The 21,264-nt window shown below is 44.1% G+C and overlaps 1 protein-coding gene across 3 annotated transcripts in view; it reads left to right on the top strand.

The window, feature by feature from the left end:
• The window catches only part of ATG4B (autophagy related 4B cysteine peptidase), a 34,116-nt gene extending 13,647 nt beyond the window's left edge, over positions 1-20,469 (top strand). For 2 of the 3 annotated variants that reach the window (XM_044670892.1, XM_044670893.1), the window contains 10 exons: positions 2,877-2,975; positions 5,419-5,520; positions 6,453-6,525; positions 10,756-10,835; positions 11,367-11,560; positions 13,549-13,627; positions 14,093-14,238; positions 19,090-19,146; positions 19,586-19,679; positions 20,374-20,469. In XM_044670892.1, the coding sequence (XP_044526827.1) occupies positions 2,877-2,975; positions 5,419-5,520; positions 6,453-6,525; positions 10,756-10,835; positions 11,367-11,560; positions 13,549-13,627; positions 14,093-14,238; positions 19,090-19,146; positions 19,586-19,679; positions 20,374-20,447 (998 nt within the window). In that variant the 3' untranslated portion in view covers positions 20,448-20,469. Of the gene's footprint in view, positions 1-2,876; positions 2,976-5,418; positions 5,521-6,452; positions 6,526-10,755; positions 10,836-11,366; positions 11,561-13,548; positions 13,628-14,092; positions 14,239-19,089; positions 19,147-19,585; positions 20,152-20,373 lie in introns of those variants that run through there. The other variant, XM_044670891.1, reaches the window with a different exon arrangement.
• Positions 20,470-21,264: the final 795 nt, after the last annotated feature.

Below are 21,264 nucleotides of genomic sequence, written 5' to 3'. Positions count from 1 at the left end.
ACTCCAATTTTACAAATGAGGAAATTGAGGCTGACCTAGGCTAAGTGACTTGCCCAGGGTCACACAGCTAATAAATATCTGAGGCTAAATTTGAATTCAGATCTTTCTGACTTGAAGTCTTGCACCCTATCCACTATGCTCCCTATCCTGCTTAGTGCACTTTCAAAATGTATTCAAACTGACCACAACACTCTAGATGTGACCTGACCAAGACTGAATTAAATGGAATTATCCCCTTCCTCGTCCTGGACAGCTTGGTAAACCTAAGGGTCTAAAAGAAATGAATTGAAGACTTGAAGAGGTCTTAACTTAATAAAGGACTTAGGGAGAGGAGAGCCTCTCTATTTGACTAGAAACCTAAATATCCAAAAGGATAAATTTGAGATGACGACTGTTCTAGAAGTATGGGTTGGCCCCAGGGAACACTCTAGGCTGGGCAGATTATTAAATCTCCCAGAGTTTAAACATCCAAATGAGGGTTCCTTTCCAAAATGTTCTTACATGATGCGATTGGCTTTCAAAATGGGCATACTACAAAGCTCGTCTCACCACTTTATAGCCGTATCTCTTTCAAAAACTTTTGGCCAAGATCAGTTTTCTTGGCTCCAAGTGGCTCGATATCAAACCCATCCTCGAAGGATGAAGATTTTCCCCTATTGATTCTGTTGTGTTACAGACTTTGAAGTTAACAGACAATGAGAGTGATGGCACCATTGTGGGATAAAGCCCTCTAAAGGGACTGTGTGTGCCCTTTGAAGGAGGTGCTGCTCATTTTAGATGTATTAAAAATTCATCTCTTTCATTTACAGTCCCATCTTTTATAACAAGTACAGTTAGGTTGACACAGAAATCCTAGACCTAACTTGAAGACAAGGTGGTTGGTGGAGGGTCTCAAGGGTGCAGGTGAAGACTTCATATTATTTATCTCCATCACACCCCAGTTCCTAAAATACTCTGGCTATTCTATTTTTATTCCTTTTCTTTCATCTCACCAAAAGTGTCTTATTGTGGAAAGAATATTTCTTGATAATGGGAGTGACTTCTTAATGCTTCAAGACAGATTAATGAGGCCATTAGGGCACCATGATGACCTTAATGGGAGAGAGAAAGCCAAGACTGGTGACCTTAGCAAGCACACTTGTTCAAGCAGAGGGTGAACCAGGCTGGAAAGAGGTGAATTTTGGCTTGGTGTAAGGGAAGAATTCCTAACACTTTTAGCTCTCCCTAAAATAGTCCTAACATGGTAACAGATTCTCCTCTCCTGGAAGTCTTTAAGCAGAGGGGCAGTGACCGCTTAGCAGATAATTCCACAAAGACTCAAGTGAAAAGTTGGAATTAGATGGTGGTTTGGGAGAGTTTCTGCACCCAGACTGAGATGACTAGACCTTTAGTGTAACTCCATGGGATACCTTTTCTAAAAAAATCTCTTACCTTCTGTCTTAGAATCAATCCTAAGTATTAGTTCCAAGGCAAAACTGGTAAAGGCTAAGCAAGGGTGGGGGTTTCAGTGACTTGCCCAGGGTCACACAGGTAGGAAGTGTCTGAGGCCAGATTTGAACTCGGGACCTCTCATCTCTAGGTTTGCTGCCCTGTATACTGACCTACCTACCTGTCCACTTGTCCCTCTAAGGCTCATGCAAACTGAATCCAGTTGACCAATTTGGAATCTTTGCCATATTTGGCATTTAAACAAATGTTGAAATTCAGTGTAGTGTGACACTGAGTTAGGAAGTGAGTTTAGGCTTCTGCCCTTAACTCAATATCCCAGAAGTTACTCCCATGTTCTTAATCCCCATCCATAAGACTACACGGTGTTCCTGGCAGCCCTTGAACTGGATGTAGGATCCAGGTTGTAGCTTTGCTTAGATTGGCATGGGTAAACAAAAGGGTACTCTTCCTTTAACAGACCTTTTCATTCTTATTGAAGTTCTGCTTATTTTAACACTTACCATCACTTGGACTTTGCACTAAATTCTCTGGGGTTGCAGCTTATAACCTGGTCCTGGTGAAGCACAAGCTACCAACATTGTCCACAGGAGCCAGGGAGTTTGGCTTTCTTTTCTGGCTACAGATTCGGGTCTTCATTATGGCCAAATAGTATAAAAATTGTGCTCTTAGTCATTGAGGAGCAAAGGGAGGAGCCAGTGGCTCTTTGGACAGAGTCATAACTTACCAAAAAAAGTTAAAGCCATGTGCCCTGTGGTTAGTCTTATATGCAAAAAGGGGTATTCTCCTGACATATTATAGTCATGGTAATTTTCATTAATAGAATGCGTTTGGATCCTTCTTGGCTCTTTTCAGGAACTGACTATCTACATATATGTATTAGTATGCATGTATTACCATCTGCAGCAAGACTTCTCAAACTTTGGGGTCATGGGATCCCTTTTCACTATTAAAATTGTTGAGGGGGACAGCAGATGACTCAGGGGATTGAGAGCCAGGCCTAGAAACAGGAATTCAATTCTGCTTCAGACACTTCTTTGCTGTGTGACCCTGGGCAAGTCACTTAAGCCCCATTGCTTAGTCCTTACTGCTCTTTTGCCTTGGAACACACAGTGTTGATTCTAAGAGAGAAGGTAATCAGTTAAAAAAAAATTGTTGACACTCTAAACAGCATTTGTAATATGCAGGTTGTATTGCTCAATTAGAAATTAAAATACATTATTATTAGAATTTTTAATCTTGCAGACCTTCTGAAAGAGTCTCAGCCACCTAGAAATCCCCACACCCCACTTGGAGAACAGTTTGTGGGGAGCTCCATTCAGCTGGACAAAATGCCTAAGGGGAGCAAAGATTCCTTTGCTCATGTAACATATTGACTTGCATCCTGCTTCTTGGTGACTCTTAGATATCGATTCTCTTTGTGATTACAGGAGGAACAGGCCCAACCTCGGACACTGGCTGGGGCTGCATGTTACGGTGTGGGCAGATGATCTTTGCTCAAGCCCTCGTCTGCAGGCACCTAGGCAGAGGTGAGCCACAAAGCTAGACGTGGATTGGGTTTTAGTTTGTCTTTGGAAGAACATTACAGAATGCTGAAAGAGGACCATCTGCAAATATAACAAATCAAAACCTTGAGGATATTTTTCTTAGCAAGTAATGGAGCTCATTGTAAGAGAAGGGTTCAGTAGTGTCTGATAATTGAAGAGCTTTCAGTGATTTAAAATTAAGTCAGCATTGTTAAGTATAAGTTGTTTTTAAGAAATTCTAAACCAGTAAAATTGTGCACCTTTGGGTTTAGATTTGTTCTTATCTAGTAGTGAGTTTTGAATATTTTTGTGTAACTTTTTTCTCCTGCCTTGTCAGAATATGGTCTGAATTTATATTAAGATTAGGCCGTCTTGCACATTTAATGCTTTTTAATCAGAAATCAAATGTATGAATTTTCCAAATTTTATTCTATATCTGCTTGCCTCATTTTAATGAGTACAAAGTTCATTCTCTGTAAATACTTTGTCTAAAGGAAAGCTTTTCTATGTCAGACATCAACTATTATGCATTATGAAGTACTTGAAAAGTAAGTGTGTGTGTGTGTGTGTGTGTGTGTGTGTGTGTGTGTGTGTGTGTGTGAGTGAGTGTGAGTGAGAAAGCCTGGACAGAGTTGTTTGTTAACTTCAGAAAAAAGGCCAAGTGACTCCTTTTTAGTACCAAACAAACAGAAGGGGATACCACAATGGTACAATGACTTTTGATTTACTTTTTAGTTTCCTTTGAAATGACCATCAGTTACATCTCTAGCATGGTCCTCAAAGCAATGCAGGTATTTGTTTTGCACTCAGCAGATTTCAGAGAATAAATGTGTTTTAACTCCTTGTCACCATGAATCCTACAAGTGAGTCACTTCAACAATTAATGGGAGCCATCAAGTTGTTTATTAGCTTGTGTTGTCATTTGCCTGCTTATCTCATTACCATTCAGTAGCTCATGATTATTACAAACACAGAGATGGAAAGGTGGAAAAAAAGTGGGAAAGTGGTGTCATATTTGTCTGCTTAGCCCAGCTCTCTTTTTTCATAAAAAGCGCTTACTCTAGCCAGGCAGGCTTTTTTGGGCCTCTCCCTTTCCATAACCTGAATTTAAATTCTGGACCCCATTGTCACCCCATAGAAATGTTCTCACTGTCGACCTTGGATAAATCCCCTCCTCTGGGCACCTGAAGACCATGGTGGTAACTTAGAGATTAGTTAAACCCGTAAGAATGAAGTCATCCTTGTTACTGGTGTCCACGGGCCTTTGACTTTAAGAGATTCTGACCAGCAATGAATGAGCTCTCTAGTCACTTCATTGTTGTTGATGAACTGGCTGTCCAGTTTGCCTCCCTTTGCCATCCTTTTTCCTACTGCTGCTTTTTTAGTCATTTTTCTGCTTGCCTAGGGTCTTTGAGGAGTAAGGACAAGTTTGGTGTAAAATGCTAATCATTCCCATTATTCCCCCTTGTGTCCCAGTTGCCCCCCATTACCATGGCCATTTATAATTTGCTGCTACCCCTTTATTTACTCTTTATTCAAATATATTTTATTTTCCCAATTACATGTAATAACAATTTTCAACTTACATTTTCCAAAATAATAAGATGCAAATTATCTCCCTCCCTTCCCTTCTCCTTCCTGGAGATGGTAAGCAATTTAGTCTGGGTTATACATATATTATCATGTAAAACATACTTCTGTATTGGTCATTGTTATAAGAGAATACTCATAAAACCAAAACTGCAAAATAAAGCCATAAATAAACTAATAAGAAAGATTGTATGCTTTGATCTGCATCCAACATCTTTCTCTGAAGGCGGAGAACATTCTTTGTCGTAAGTCTTTCAGAATTGTCCTGGATCATTATATTACTGAGAGTAATTAAGTCTTTCACAGTTGTTTATTCCACAGCATTGCTGTTACTGTGTACAATGTTCTCTTGGTTCTGCTTGTTTCACTCTGCATCAGTTCATGTAGGACTTTCCAGCTTTTTCTGACATTATCTTGCTTATCATTTTTTATGGTACAGTAGTATTCTATCACCAACATATATCACAATTTGTTCAGCCATTCCCCAAATGATGGACATTCCCTTGATTTACAATTCTTTGCCCCCACAAAAAGAGCTGCTATAAATATTTTTGTGAAGTAGGTCATTTCCCCCTTTTTAAAAATGATCTCTTTGAGATAATACTGATCCAGTAGTGCTTTTATAGGATCAAAGGGTTTGTACAGCTTTCTAGTCCTTTGGGCATAGTTCCTTATTGCCCTCCAGAATGGTTGGATCAGTTCACACCTCCACCAACAATGCATTAGTATCCCAATTTTACCTCAACCCCTCCAACATTTATCACTTTACTATCATATTGGCTAGTCTGATAGGTGATCTAATGATGATTTTCAGTTGATCCCAATTAATCTGACCTCTGTGTGTTTTTTTCATTAGATTGGAGATGGAAGCAAGGCAGAAGGCAGACAGACAACTACTTCAATGTTCTCAACGCCTTCATTGACAAAAAGGACAGCTATTATTCCATCCACCAGATAGGTAAGAAAGGCATTCCAGTCTTTTCTAGAAGAGCCTTTTCTGAGATGGGTAAACGAGGTGGCGTAAATAGAGGCATGAGCAATTTGGAGTCAGCACCTTGGTTTCCTTCTTGTATAAAGTGAGAATACCTGTTCTCCCATGTGCTGGAGGAGCTCTCCGAACATCAGCCTAGAGGGTGGAACCTTCTGGAGGGCCAGAGGGCCAGAGGAGAGTGTCATGGAGCTAAGAGGAATGGAGCTGCACTGACAAAAATGGTGTGATGTTACTGTGAAAGGAAGCCATGTGGAGAAGGTGCTGCCCTTTGGGGATGAGCACAATCTAATTATTTGGCTTTATTTTATATTGGGAGCTTGCCAGCGCTTTCTGCCTAGAGAAATAGAATCTCATTTGATCCTCACTACAGACACCCTCAAGAGGTCAGTGCTGTTATTGTGAGCCCCTTGCAGATCCTTACCAGGGGTAAGAAATGGGTAGACTGACAAAGTTCCTCTGAAATCCTGCTTTACTGCTGCCTCTGCCTCCTCCCAGGGCCGCCTTTCTCTTTCTTGGAGCAGAGCTGGAGCAGCCCTTTCTTTCCCTTTCCTTAGCCTGAGAGTTTTTGCAAATGTTTGTTTTGTGAGTTTCTTAGACACTTTGTTCCATGTGAAACTGTGATGTGTTCTTTTTTTTTTTTTTAAACCCTCACCTTCCATCTTGGAGTCAATACTATGTATCAACTCCAAGGCAGAAGAGTGGTAAGGGCGAGGCAATGGGGGTCAAGTGACTTGCCCAGGGTCACACAGCTGGGAAGTGTCTGAGGCCAGATTTGAACCCAGGACTTCCCGTCTCTAGGCCTGGCTCTCAATCCACTGAGCTACCCAGCTGCTCCCTGATATGTTCTTAAAGGATGATGTAAGTAAGTAATGTTAACAACTTGATTCTTTTTGATACAGCTCAAATGGGAGTCGGAGAGGGCAAATCCATAGGCCAGTGGTATGGACCAAACACAGTTGCACAAGTTCTCAAGTATGTACCGAGTTTTTGTTTTTTTTTTTTATTTCTTTTAGGAAAGCAAGTAGTATAGCTCATTTGAAAAATCCTTTCAAGCTTTTCTTGAGGCCCCAAGAGTACTAGAAAACATGCACAACTTTTTGTAGCATTTGAAAGTGGTTTAATAAAAAAACATTATTACCCGTAATATATTTTTTTAAACATTTATTAATATTTGTTTTTAACATGGTTACATGATTCATGCTCCTACTTTCCCCTTCACCCCCCGCACTCTCCCCACCCATGGCCGACGCCCATTTCCACTGGTTTTAACATGTGTCCTTGATCAAGACCTATTTCCAAATTGTTGTTAGTTACATTGGGGTGGTAGTTTCGAGTCTACATCCCCAATCATGTCCGCCTCAGCCCATGCGTTCAAGCAATTGATTATCTTCTATGTTTCCTCCCCTGCAGTCCTTCCTCTGAATATGGATAGCGTCTTTACCATAAATCCCTCAGAGCTGTCCTGGGTCATTGTATTGCTGCTGGTACAGAGGTCCATTACATTCAATTTTACCATAGTATATCAGTCTCTGTGTACAATGTTCTTCTGGCTCTGCTCCTTTCACTCTGCATCACTTCCTGGAGGTCTTTCCAGTTCACATGGGATCCCTCCACTTCATTATTCCTTTGAGCACAGTAGTATTCCATCCCCAGCAGATACCACAATTTGTTCAACCATTCCCCAATTGAAGGACATCCCCTCCTTTTCCAGTTTTTTGCCACCACCAAAAGTGTAGCTATAAATATTTTCATACAAGTCTGTTTATTTATGATCTCTTTGGGGTACAAACCCAACAGTGGTATGGCTGGATCAAAGGGCAGGCATTCTTTTATAGCCCTTTGAACATAGTTCCAAATTGCCAGCCAGAATGGCTGGATCAGTTCACAACTCTACCAGCAATGCATTAATGTCCCAATACCTGTAATATTTTTTAACGGACCCTTTCTGGACTTTTCCAAGTGATTCATCAGTCATTTCTAGAGTATTTTCCAGTGGAAACTGAAAACAAAATTGACTAAAAATCATTCTTTTTTGTCTTTCAAGTAGACCTTTTAAACTGTGATTTTAGGGACTCTAGGAAGGCCTTAATTTTCATCATCTTTCTCCCCTCACCATAGGTTCCTCCATTTGATGGCTAATGCCTAAAATTTCACTGTAAAAGCTGCATCCCAACAGTGTTTTACACTTGGGCTTCAACTGTATTGAAATAACCCTTATATACTGACTGGTTGGTGGCAGAGGATGGTTTAAGTAAATAGTGAAGACTATAGGTTGTCATTTTCAGACTGGTCTGTATTTATTCAGAGGACTTGATCAAATGACCTTTGTGTTTGTGGTATTTTGGACAAAATCATTTGGGAGACAGGGAGATCCTATTCAGCTCAGCTTGTTCTCAGAGCCTGCTTTGTTTCTTTGGGAGGGAAGGGTTTTATTAACTGAAAGGAAATGTGAATGTAAAGGAGGTATGGCTGAGGCTCCTCTTCATCTGGAACTGTACAGCAGGTAAGAAAGAGAGGGAAAGAGGGCAGTGGACTCACAGATTTGCTCCTAAGGAAGCATAGGAATTCCTAAATGAAGTCAAGAAGCTTTCTGTATTTTTCTGTATCACCTTTCTTCACCCAACTTAGAAAGTTCAATTTGCCTAGTCCTAGGCCTGGCCCTACCTCTCTGGAGCTGCTCACTCATTCTCACTACTTTCTTTTAGAGTCTCTCTGTCTATAAGTGCTGGCTTGTAGCTTGGACTTTTCATGTCTCCCATCTCTTCTATTTTCTCCCACTAATTAAAAAAAACCAAAAACTGTTTTTAGAAGATAAGTATTACTAGTGTCATGGGTCAATAGTTTACTTGGTGCATCTGAGAACACAATTTGGGGAACACTGGCTTCAGTTCTTTTGAGGTACAAAGTATCTCTGGGAGCTAGTAATATTTTTTCAATCAGTTTAATTTGGGGGGTTTTGTCCTCTACTTCCCATCTCTCTTCCCTATGTTGAGAAAGTAAGAAAAACAAAGCTTGTTTTAAAAAAACATGTATAGTCAAGGGCAGCAAATCAGATGACTTAAGGGTGCAGCTAGGTGGCTCAGTGTATTGAGAGCCAGGCCCAAAGGCAGGAGGTCGAGGGTTCAGATTTGGCTTCAGATACTTCCTAGCTGTGTGACTCTGGGCAAGTCATTTAACCCCCATTGCCTAGCTTTTACCATTCTTCTGACTTGTAACCAATATGCAGTATTGATTACTAGACTGACCACCTCCTCCAAAAATGTCTCCCTCTGCCTCTGGCGGTGAGGCAGCAGATTTCATCCCGAGTTCTGGAATTGTGTTGATCAGAGTGCCCAAGTCTATTGTTATGATGTATAAATTGGGCTGGTTCTGCTTTTACTTAACCGTGTATCAGTCAATAGGACTCTTCCTGTGAGTCTCTGAAAGCATCCCTTCATTTCTTATCGCACACTAGTATTCCATCACATACTTATACTGAAACTGTTCATCCGTTCCCCAATTGATGCCTTGTTTCCAGTTCTTCACTATCTCAGAAAGATGCTATAAACATTTTTGTATGTATAGGTCCTGTTGTTATTGCTTTTAATCTCTTTGAATTACAGGCTTAGTAGTTGTGTCAGCAGCCCAAAGGGTCTGCATGGTTTAATAGCTTTTGGGCAATAGTGTTTTCCAGAATGTCTAGATGTGTGTACAGTTCCACCAGCTGGGTCTTAGTGTTGCCATTTTCCCACAGCTTCTCCAAACTGGTAACATTAGTGAGGTATTCTTCACAGAGGACCCTAAAGAGTGAGCCCTGCGCAGAATTAGGAAATAGAGGAAATCCAGGGCCTTACAGCCTGCCTTATTCCTTGAGCAGCATCCTTTCCTTCAAGCCTCACAGTATGAATTAACCATTTTCAAGGTTCTGATATCATTATTTAGGTAAACCCAGACCAAAGCTTACTCATGCTAGTTCTTTCCTGGTTGTTTTTGCTCCTAAAATGTCTTCTCTTTTATTGTGGGATGAAAGGCTTTGTCTCCCATTAAAGAAATCTCCTTTTCTTTTTTTCACAATGCCCCTGAAGTACTAAGGCAGAAACAGCCCTGAGATTAACTGTATCCTCTTAACAAGGCTGTCACATATTGAGAACTTGGATAACCTGATTCAGAAGAGTCTTGGGGTCCATTTCTTTCTCTTCTTCCCCTGGACTATAGCTACTGGGAACTTATTTCTTTGTAGTTTTTAGCTATGTCACATTGTCAGTGCCTTCTTGCTGCTGCAGTTTAGACACACGGAGCCTTGCCTGAGTATAGATTCCTGCTTTCTGTCTCCCTGCTGCTTCCCTCTGACACTTTCCTTTGCCCTTAGTCCTCCCCTCCCATTCTTTTGCTTGAGTGCTTCCAGATGCCTGGCTTTCAGAATGTGCCATCATCTATGTTCTTCTCCCCTTCACTCTCTTTTAGACTTTGGGGATGGGGGAAGGAGAGTCAGGGAAGGGAACCCCAGACATAGTGCAGTTGGATTGAAGGCTGTTTGGTTTTGAGGTATGCAGAGGGCCAATTTCTTACATGTGGAAAGAAAATGATTGTGGACACATCTTGAACCTGGAGGAATTATCGCCAGGAGAAAACCAATTATAATGTTTTGGGCTTTGAAAGAATAATGCTAAGTGGAGTCATGTATGTGAAAACTGAGATCATTTATGCCTGGTTACCATGCAGTATGGTAATGAATTTGCATGCCATTGAAGTATGTTCAATGAATTCTAAAATAAAAATCAAGCCTGATTGGGGTCTGCCCTAGGGGCTCAAGCTCATCTCTTAGTAGCTAGCCCCACCTGGTCATTTGCTCTGCTTGAGGCCACTGACCACTTGAACACCAGTTATAGGAAGGAAGACCAGAACCTGAGCTCTGTTAGGCTGAGAGGAGGCCAGAGACCAAAGAAGACAAGAGATAAAAGGAGTGGGACAGATGTCCAGGGCTGGACGCTGGAGACAGGCCAGTGTTGGCTGCCTTGCCTGTTGGGGTTGAAGCTTGCTGCCACTCCTGTGCCTGCTTCCAAACCCGTGGTGTAGCTTGTGCTGTTCTTGTCCTGCCTGTGAGCTGCGTGGCAGTGGCTTAGTTGGACACCAGAGCTTTGAAGGGAGGGGAAACAAGTATAACTGTATCCTTTAAAGAGCCCACTGGCTGCTGAGTTCTCTCCTGCTCTTGTTCCTTTTCAGGAAACTTGCTGTTTTTGATACATGGAGCTCCCTGGCGGTGCACATAGCAATGGACAACACAGTGGTGATGGAAGACATAAGTAAGTAACTGAATGCTACCGCAGAGGCACAGTTAGAACTCAGGCCTCTGATGGATGAGAAATAATGTTCTTGGGGAGGGCTGTGGGAAGAAGGGGAAGCTGCTAACAATGTTCTGGACTAAGTAGGCCTTGGGTCTAATTGACTGTAGGTGGGGAGCAAAGGAGAAGGAAGCTGAAGTGACTGGGGGCAGGAGAGAGAGGGATGATTCAGTTTGAGACCTGTTGCATACATAGTCCCAGAAGAACATCTGTTGGGGAGAGAACTGTGTCCAGCAAGGAGTTGGACTGTAGAACTGGACTTCAGGGAGAAATGAAGATTGAATTTAAGAGCCATCAATCCACAGACAGGACTTCCTGTCTGCCTAGCACTGTGCCAACAGATGCAAAAAAAAAGGAAACAACCCTATTCTAAAGGAACTGAGGGAATCATGGGAGTGGAGATCACCAAGGAAGGGAGGGCACTTGTGGGGTCAAGAAGTAACTGAGTTATTTAATATTTGTTTTAAACTTCTTTTTGTCTGAATCTCTTAGGGAGGTTGTGCAAGGCAAATTTTTCCCACACGGACGCAGCTGCGTTTCCTCCAGATTCAGACCTGCTCTCCAATGGGTACCCACCTGGAGCCGAGGTCACTGACAGGCTGTCACAGTGGAAACCACTGGTGTTACTGATACCTCTCCGCCTTGGGCTCACAGATATCAATGAAGCTTACACGGAAACCCTAAAGGTAGGGCTTTGGGAGCCTTCTGGCTTTTTGCCCAACAGAGACCTAAAGCCAGTCAGGATTTACTGTTTTCCTGCATTTTTAAAGATGAAGAACCCCGAGGCATCATCAGTTTGTGACCAGTAGGTGTTCTTCAGCCCTAGGGTACGTGGCAGTGTGGATGCCAAAAATACCTGAACACATCATGTCTGTAGTGTCCAAAGCTATATGGAGACTTTGTAACTTGTTTAGATGATTAACTATAAAGTAGACTGATGGGGTTCACTTTGGAGTTAGAGGGGGAAGAGACCTTAGTGGTCAGTCATCTTGTCCAGCTTCCTCCTTTTACAAGTGAGGAAATAGGTAAGGGATAAACCAGGTCACACTGTAAATCACTAAGAGGTCAAATGGCCTAAGCGCTTAACTGATGAATTAAGACTGGAGCCCAGGGCCTTTGGGTCCTCGGGTTACCAGAGTTGCCTAAAGTCATTTATAAATCATTTCTTAGGGTCTTATATTACTTGTAGTGGTGAGATTTTACAAAGAAGTTGGGGCATTGGAGAGAAGTAATATTGAGTCTAGCTTAGCCAAGTATGGTAGGGGCTTTGTTTCCTGGGAACACATTCTTTTTACTGCCAGCCCCCTTAGGAGCTGGATTTGGGGGAGAACCTCTTTCTCAATACAATACTCCATTCATGGAATTCACTGACTACAGATTCATATAATATAAAAAGAAATCTCTTCCCTTTCCCGAGAACCAAATCATTCTACCTCTGTTGACTCGTTTTAGACTTTTGTAAATAGGTTTGATTGCCTGCCATCTCAGTGGAGGCAGGAGAGGAAGAGAACTTGAGATTCTGAATTCCTTTGTAAATGTTGGAAACTGTTTTTACATATATTTGTGAGGGAAAAATAACAGGAAGAAAACCAGGCTTGCAGTAGTAAGGACCTGTCTTTTGGAGTTCTAAATTTCTTCCCAATTTTAGGATCCTTAAGTTTTAAAAACTCTCCTATTTCTTTTCTGTCCTTTTGTCACCATTCTGGTTCCTAGACTTGCAATTCATCTTGTGCTTCTTGCTCTCAGGAGGGCCTTGTATCCACCAAGTCCCATGGAGTCTCCCATATCTTGGAAGAACAGCTAGTTCTTGGGGGCTGCTCTTCCTGTTCCCCTGACCCTGTTTGAAACTAATAGCACCTCAGAAAGTCATAAGGTCTCAGGGTCTGAAAGGACCCTGAGGAGCCTGATAGTTTAGCCCCCTCATTTTACAAATCAGTAAACTGAGGCCCAAGGGGAGAATGACTTGCTCATGGTGTCTGTGGTTTGAATTTCTTCTACTTCCAAGCCACCGTTCTATGTATATCACTGCCAGAGAAAAGGTCTTCCAAATCTATTTTTGTCTTGTTGCTGGTGTATTTAAACACATACTTCTGTAGAGCTTATCCAGAAGCCTTTCACCTTGGCATCCAGGGCCTTCCAACAATAGCTGGGCCATTGAGCTAGAATCAGCCTTTCTGCCCACCTGTATAATCTCAGGGTTTGGATCAGGCCAGGCTCATGGTGCCTAGTGATTCTGCCCCAGGCCTTTCTCATGTCATTTCCCCCTTCCCACTACGTCTCTCCTGGGCTTTCCTCAAGGTCCTCCCTTCTACAGAGCCTTCTCCAGGCTTCTCCTTCTCAGTCTGTGTCACTGCTCAGCTGCCCCTAACAGACCAGAACCTCTCTTGTGCTGGTCTCTGAGTGAGACAGAGAGAGTGAGAGTGTGTGCGTGTACGTGCGTGCCCGTGCCCTCCTGGTTTTCTGGTGTGCCCACGTGCCTGTGCAGGCATCCCCAGGTGAGAGCCCCAGCACCTCCATCACTCCCTCCCAGTTTTGCTGATGTGCCCGTGTGTGTCCGTGCCCACGTGAGTGCCCTGGCACCTCCCTGGCTCCTGCGTGCATGCGTGTGCCCTGGCGCTGAGCAGCCGTGCCGTGTCTCAGTGGTGTTCTCTCTCTCCCCCTGTCTCTTCTGCAGCACTGCTTTATGATGCCCCAGTCCCTGGGAGTAATTGGAGGGAAGCCCAACAGTGCTCACTACTTCATTGGATATGTAGGTGAGTGCCCACAGGGCGGGACGGGGCTGCGCTCTCACGTCACGGTGCCAGCAAATTGTGACCATGGGGCCGAGTGCGAGGGCTTAACATTACTCCCATGGAGCATTGCTGCAGCCCCTCTCCTTGCTGCCCGCATGTGCCCCCACGCTGTGTCTGTCGCCCCTGCATCCCCACCGCCCCTGCCGGGGGACCCCGAGACGGGGAGCCACCCTTCTCTGCGGATTGTCCTTCCTTGGCGTCCAGAGGAGGCGAGGCCCGTCTTTCTGTCTCTCTTTCCTCAGGGAGCCGCTGGGCGCCCCCGATAGTCTGGCTGGGCTGACCCTTGCTCTCGCTTTTCCCCTTCTTTATCCTCTCCTCTTCCCTCCAGTCGGTGTGGCCAGGGTGGGGGCAGAGTCCACGCTGCTTGTTGCCTTCCTTGACCCGGGTGTCTGTAACCCTCTCGACGTTTCCTCTCTGCTTACCCAGGGGAGGAGCTGATTTACCTGGACCCTCACACGACCCAGGCTGCTGTGGAGCTGAGCAATGGTGGCGTCATCCCTGACGAGAGCTTCCACTGCCAGCACCCTCCGTGCCGCATGAACATCGGGGAGCTGGACCCCTCCATCGCAGTGGTGCGTATCCAGTTCGCCTTCCTACTTGCGCATCTTCTCCCTCCACACTCCTTGTTCCATCCAAAAGGGTGCCCGACTATTTGCCTCCCTCCAATTGCTTGTGTCTTCAAGAAGGCTTTCTCTGCTTCTCCCGGATTCTCCTTTGGGGATCCCATTTCCTTTTTCCGAGTGCTATGAGGGGGAACCCTTGTTGGTGCCTGGCAGGGTCCCATTTACTGCTCTTTGGAATGAAAGGAGCCATGGGCGGGCTAGAAGGTGGTTCTTCTGTCACTTAGGGTGAGGGCGCAGGTTTTGGCCAAGACATCTCAAAAGTAAAAGGAAACCCTTGGAATTAGAGTGAATCTGCCCCGCCCCCCCCTCATAATTAGCATCTGCCCATTTTATCTTACTATTTCTTCTGCCCTTTGCTTATTTTCTACCCAGACATGGCCCTGGGTTCATAAGGGCATTTCCTTTTAGAGCTGAACAGCCTCTCGAGCCTGGAAAGATCCTGCCTTGCAGGCCTGGTGGTGGCTTTTGTGTCTCTTGTCTGGGCCAACGGAGGACTGAGGCAAGCTTGCAAAGGCTGTTCTCCAGGCTCTCATGGAAGGAAGAGTAGTGGGTCTGGCTTCTAAACATCTGTGTTGGTAGTGTGGACACTCCCAGAATCCCAGACTGAGCCTGTTGTTCTCCACTAACTTTCTCTGGAAATTCTTGTGACTTAAATAGTACTAAAGTATTAGGAGGCCTGATCTCATGTCTTCTTGGCTAATTATTGGGTTTGATTTCGTTTTATTCATCTTTCTTTTTAGATTACTCTAGTCTCATATATTATAACATTTTTCTTAAACCTGCTTGCTACTACCATTTTTACCTAGAGATTATTAAAAAAACACATGGTGTTGGCAGCTCCCTCATATTTTAATTCACTCTCCAGGCAGTGTTGACACCTGCATTAATTAGGTACTGAGTTTTTTTTTTAAAACCTTTACCTTTTGTCTTAATAATTCTAAGATAGAAGAATGGCAAGGGTCAGGCAGTTAGAGTTGAGGGTCTTGCCCAGGGTCACACACTGTTATAAGAAAGTGGGTAATCTTAGTTGAAAGGAGGGATAACGGTGATGAGGTGATAGGAGGAGGAATGAGAGGGATAGCTGAGTTTAGGGAAGGGATGAATGAGGTGGTATATTGGATGGCAAGGGAATGAATAGGAGTATACAGGAGGGTAGCTGGAACAGGCTTGACACTGAGGATAGAGACAGAGGGTACTGGGGGAGATAGGCTGAACCCTTCAAGGTGAGGAAGAGTGTCTCTATAGATACAAAGGAGTTGGGCCAGTCAGAAATGTTTTAAATCTGCCTTGAGGGCTTTTCTTGTTAATTTCTAAAGTCCCTTGAAGGAAGAGTCAAAGGGGCTCTCCTCCCTGCCAGTGAAACTGATGTCAGGAAGTCTCGGGTAAGGACTTCCTGCCAAGATGGATGCCCGCAGTTCCATCAAGAAATAAAAGAAAATAATTCCTTCCCTCTTCAACCCTTGCCTAATTTTTGACACAATGATTCACCAGAGGGTTTGAGTAGGTAACAAAGGGGGTTTATTAATATCAGAATTAATCAGAAGGAGAGAGGAGTTTAGGGTTTTGTAATAGTTGCTAGGGAGAAAGCTAAAGGTGGGAAAAGGGAGGAGGGTTAGACTGAGAGAGAGCCTGCTCTCTCAGTCAGGAAGATTTGATTGTCTTAAAGTAAAGTATTTGCTAGATCAATAAAATAAGGGATAGCTTGATTTAAGGATGTTCTACTTGCCTATAGAAAACTAAAGCCCACAAAGCCTAGTCACCAAAACCAAACCACCCTTCCTCCCAGAGCCCAAAGGGAAATTCAGGGAAAATAACAGGGAAGTAATATGGAGAAGGTCAGGGAGAGGTCCAGAGAAATCAGCTAGGTTCAAATTGCCAGAGACAAAGCACAGGCCAAGCCAAGCCAAAAGCCAAAAACAGAGCCTCAGTTGGAATGTCAGCTCTCTTCAAGCCTCAGACTCCAACTGACTTTTTGTGAAGATTCTAAGACTTAACTGCCAGGAAGTTTACAGTTGACTCTTGCAAAAGCAAAAGCCTCTGTTGCATCCTTGCATTACAGTCGTCTGAGGCCAGGTTTGAACCCAGATCCTCCCAACTGCAGGCCAGTCATTCTTTCCACCGTGCTACATGGCTACCCCAGGTACTGAATCTTTATAAAGGTAGATTTTTTTATCCTCTAGTATATCACAATCTAGGCCCTCACTCAGTTTAGGCAGAACTAGGAGCAGTGGGTTGAGGTGACAGAGGCCAGTTAAGGCTTGATGTCAGGAAAAACTTCCCAACCCCAAGAACTGCTCCAGAGTGGAATTAACTCTCTTGGGAGGGAGTAAGTCTTCCCTCACTGAGCATCTTCAGGCCATGGCCGAAGGACCCCACACTGAACAGGAGGGGTCTGAAGGGCTCTGAGCAGATCTGCCAGCCTAGAACCAGAGGCCTCTTCCATTCTCAGAATGTTTCGAGCATCCCAAATAGCATCTCTGGAGGCTTCCATGAGCTGTGCTCTGCCTTATTGGAGGAAGTGCATTGAGAGCTTCAGCCCTGAGGTAGGATGAGATGTCTGCTTTCAAGCATTGGCAAGACAGTGACTAGGGAAGGAGCTGCCCAAGATTTTGTGTCTCTCCAGCATGGTGGTAGTTATATGTATGGCAGATCTGTGAGCTACGTAGCACTGCCTGTGTGTTTGGGGGAGCAGCCCCTGTGTTCTGGGTGCTTCCATGTCCCCCATAGTAAGATCACAGGGAGCAGGAGTGGACATAGAAGTCCCCAAGTCTAAGCTTATTGTTTACAGGAGGAAAGGAAGGCTCAGAGAAGGAAGGGATGTGCTCAGGGTCTTAGCCACTGAGAGTTGAGCCAAATCCCCCCCAGTGGCACAGCGGGTGCCACCACACTGTGCTGCCAAAGGCCAGACACTGGACTTAGCAAGCAAAGATGAAAGGCTTTGCCCTGAAGGAGCTTCTGTTCTGTGGGGAGTGGCAGCATGTTTATCCTAGCTTCACACAAAGTATGTGCAAAGCAAATAGGAGGTCATTGGTGAGGAGAGGCCAGTCAGGAAAGGCCTCCTGGAGGAGCTAAAACACTAGAGGCCACACACATTTGTCACCTCTCTCTGCTCTGGTCATGAGCGTGTTGGAGCTAGACAAGACCAAAGCAGAGCAGCCCCTGCCTTGAGCGAGCCTCTCTTGTAATGGGCTCCTGGAGGTTGTGGCACTGCCACTTGGAGGGAGAACTCACCAGCCGAGGTGGGGTCTGGGGCATGGAGGGGGGAGCAGTGTTTGATGAAAGCTGGGGGCGGGGTGCATTAGGAGGTAATTGAAGATGGAAGGAGAAATGCTAGGGGACAACCTCCGGGGCTGCAGTTGCTAGTGGGTGAGCATGCTTATAGCTGACAGTGTCTGTTTGGAAGAGGCCTTGGAAGCTGATTGAGCAAGAATCCTCTTCATTGCCCCCACGTGTCCAGCCTTTCTTTTGGGACAGCCTTCTGTCTCTTGTTTAGCTCTGGTCAGGAAGGATTCCCTTCAGCCCAAACTCTACTTTCCTGGAGCTGTCTTATTTCTGCTTGCTTTTGGGGGCCGAGCAAAATGAGGCCAGCTCCCCCTTCCCCATGATAGTCCCACCATCCTGCTCCTCCAGAGCAGGCTTTTCTCCAGTGCCAATATCACCTCCTTAGTCCCAGGCATCCGGTTCCTCTTCTCAGGGAGCCTTAGGATACAGTTGAATTTAGAGGGCTTTTTGCTATCACCTCTTACTCTCCTGTTCATAAGGAGCTGCTCCAGAACAGTCTTTGGAATGATGAAATTTTCATTGAGACCAGGCTCTCCTTTTGGAGGACAAAGAACTCCAGGAGGTGTTTAGATCCATGCTGTGGGCCAAGTTGGGGATGTGTTTGTTATTCAAGGTGGGGTAGATAAAAGGCTGGAGGATTAGTTCAAATATTTCATTATTTAACAGTAGTATTCTAGTAATATTAGGAAAGTGTCCGCTTAAAATTTATTAAACATCTGTGTGCCAAACATTGTGTTAAGCACCACTGGGCTTTTCTTTTGAACCCTTGTCTTCCTGCTTAGAATCAATATTGTGTATTGCTTCCAAGACAGAAGAGCTGTAAGAGCTAGGCAACAGGGTTAAGAGACTTGTCCACGGTCACACAGCTAGGAAGTGCCTGAGGCCAGATTGGAGCCCAGGATCTCCTACCTCTGGACCTAGTTCTCAATCCACTGAGCCATCTTACTGCCCCCTAGTTTAGTTTTTATTAATGTTTTTAGTATCTTTTGGAATCGTATTTTATTCTGAATTTAAATTTTGCTTGATTTTGGGGAGAGGGAGGTGTTAAGTTTTCTGTTTGGGGACTCTTTTCACTGCATGTATTAACTAAAATATTTGTAGAGGTTTAAGATCTTGATTTTGTTAGTAGAGGTGAAAAATCTAATATCTTCACTGTTCTTGGGCCACAGCACTTCCTGCCCTTTAAGGAAAAGGTTACTAAACTCTCCCTTTTAGTTTGGCTTTTGTATTTTAGTGACTTTTTCCTTAAAGCATTTCAGTGAACACAGTTGCTGGAACCAGAATCTTTGGTTAGCATATACAATCAAAACAGAATTGGGAAAGGGGGGGCTGTGTAAGAAGGTTGTAAGAAAGAAGAGTGGAGAAAAGGAATTAGAGAGCTGGCAAGACTCTTTCCATGACAGCTTTGGCCAGTTTAGCCAAAGAATTGGAGAATTTAAATACCAGCCATTTTTATTTTACAGTGTCCATCTTGGTTTATGTCTCCACTTTTCCACTTAAAGTATTTTTCTATTTTAGGGTTTTTTCTGCAAGTCTGAGGAAGATTTCAACGACTGGTGCCAACAAGTCAAAAAGGTTTGTCTGTCTTCTCTTCGGTCTTTATATAGTCTCGAAATCTATTTCTTAGAAACAAGTAATACTAAGAACAGCTAGTCTCCATTATGTTTTAAAGGGAATTTGAAGATGGGCTTTGAATCTTCTGTTGATATAGAGATGGTAAAGATCACTAAATCTGCTCCAGATTTGGGTTCTATTTTTCTATTCCTTCTAGGCCTCAAGTTTTAGGTGTGTAGATATTCTTTTTTGTCCCTTCAGTTACTAATGTTATAAACACCTGAAAAGATCTGACAAGAGATTTTCCTTAAAGAAAAGAATACTGAAATTCTCTAATGGGAAAAATCTCATTGGTGCTTCTTCCTCTGAATGTCCAACCTTTGGTTTCTTACTGTTACCCCTTGTAGACAAGCATTCATCAGATTTGTCCTGAAGCTTCTTTGTGCGGTTTTCTTTGCAGTTGTCCCGGATCCCAGGAGCCCTGCCAATGTTTGAACTGGTCGAACATCAGCCATCCCACTTCTCTTGCCCGGATGTTCTGAATCTATCACTGGGTAACGTCCATGGTCCCTTCCAGTGGTCCAGTAACAGACAGTGTGGGGGCCCTGGGCCAGTCATAGGCCTGCCTTTTCTCCCTTTTGCTTGGTTAATTGCTGACCTTCCCGCTTCTTGGGAAAAGAGACCATCAAGCAATTTCAAATTTGTAGTAAATTAGGTCCACATTCCATCCTAGATTTCTTCTTGCACATTTTTTCTTTTGACTATTTCTCATGGCTTTGGCCTGGAGTAATTAGTGAGCAATAGCCTTGTTTTCTTCTTTTCCTTTTGTCTTCACTTATATGAATAGTGAAGAAAGTTGTAGATTGCTAGTGATTTTTGTTGTTGTTGTTGGCAGAAATGTGGGGGTTTTTGTTTTGTTTTATTATAAACCCTCCTATGGACTCATTAGTCTGTGCTGTGGTCCATGATTTTTTTAAACCCATACCTCCTTTCTTGGAATCTATTAGGTTCCAAGACAGAAGAAGAATAAGGGCTAGGCCATAGGGGTTAAGTGACTTTCAGTCTCACAGCTAGAAAGTGTCTGAGGCCGTATTTGAACCCAGGACCTCCCGTCTCCAGGAGGCATTCAGTGCCACCTGGCTGCCCCTCCCTTGTTTCAATAGGTCTCTCTTCCCCTCCTTTTCTCACACCTCATCCTTACCCAGCCCACGCTTCATGGACCTGACATAGTTTATTTTCTCCCCCCAGATTCTTCTGATGTAGAGAGACTGGAAAGATTCTTTGATTCAGAAGATGAAGACTTTGAAATTTTGTCCCTTTGAAAAGGCTAAGAAATGGACTTGCCCGATCTGTGTTGCGTGGGGGGTGGGGGGTGGGGAGGGAAGCCCCTCTGAGAGCCCGGCTCACCGGTTTTCACAGGCGCTTGATGACATCCCAGTGTTCCATCCATCCTGGCGTGCGTGCAGCCTCAGAGCAGAGGGCGCATCGTCTGCATTCTGTCCTTGGATCAGGAATATGTTTTCATGGAAGCCTTAATGCTTGGAGTCAGGATTCTCAGCACAAAACACTTTTTCAGGAAGTGGAGTTAATGGTGCCTCGGTGTTGAAAGGTCACTCGTGTGGGAGGAGCAGAGCCAAGACTGTGCTGTGTGTGGAGCCTGGAGAAGTTCTGCCTCCCCCTTGGCTGGGCCCTCTGGAGTAGATGAGCTCATGTCCAACTCCTAACGCTCTTTGCTTTGGTTTGCTTCGGATATAAATTCCTCTTTTAGTTAGGCAGCAGGAGCAAAGACACCCTTCTTTCTGCCGGACATCCCTCAAGCAGAAGTCTGAGGCCGAGCATGTTGGACCTGGAGTGGACTCTCCCACAGATTGATGCTGCTTTTGCTTTAGACATAGAATTGTCTGTCTTCTATAAGCTCTCTCCCTCTCCTACTCCATTATTTTTAAGGGCTACCCTTGGGGGGTGGGATTTAGACTGACTGAATTTTATTATATCAAGGTTTCTTAGGGGGGAAAGTCTTAAAATTGGCTACTTCAGACCCCTAAACACACATATACAACCAAACTGTAGGTGTGAACAGTATATCTAAAACAAGACAGCAAGAGAAAGTGATTTCTGTCCCTGGAGAGGTTAGCATGC

Source organism: Gracilinanus agilis, chromosome 3 (assembly GCF_016433145.1).
Source record: "Gracilinanus agilis isolate LMUSP501 chromosome 3, AgileGrace, whole genome shotgun sequence".
In the NCBI taxonomy this organism is placed as follows: Eukaryota; Metazoa; Chordata; class Mammalia; order Didelphimorphia; family Didelphidae; genus Gracilinanus; species Gracilinanus agilis.
Note: the sequence above shows the minus strand (reverse complement) of the source record. Positions and strands in the feature narration are given on the sequence as shown.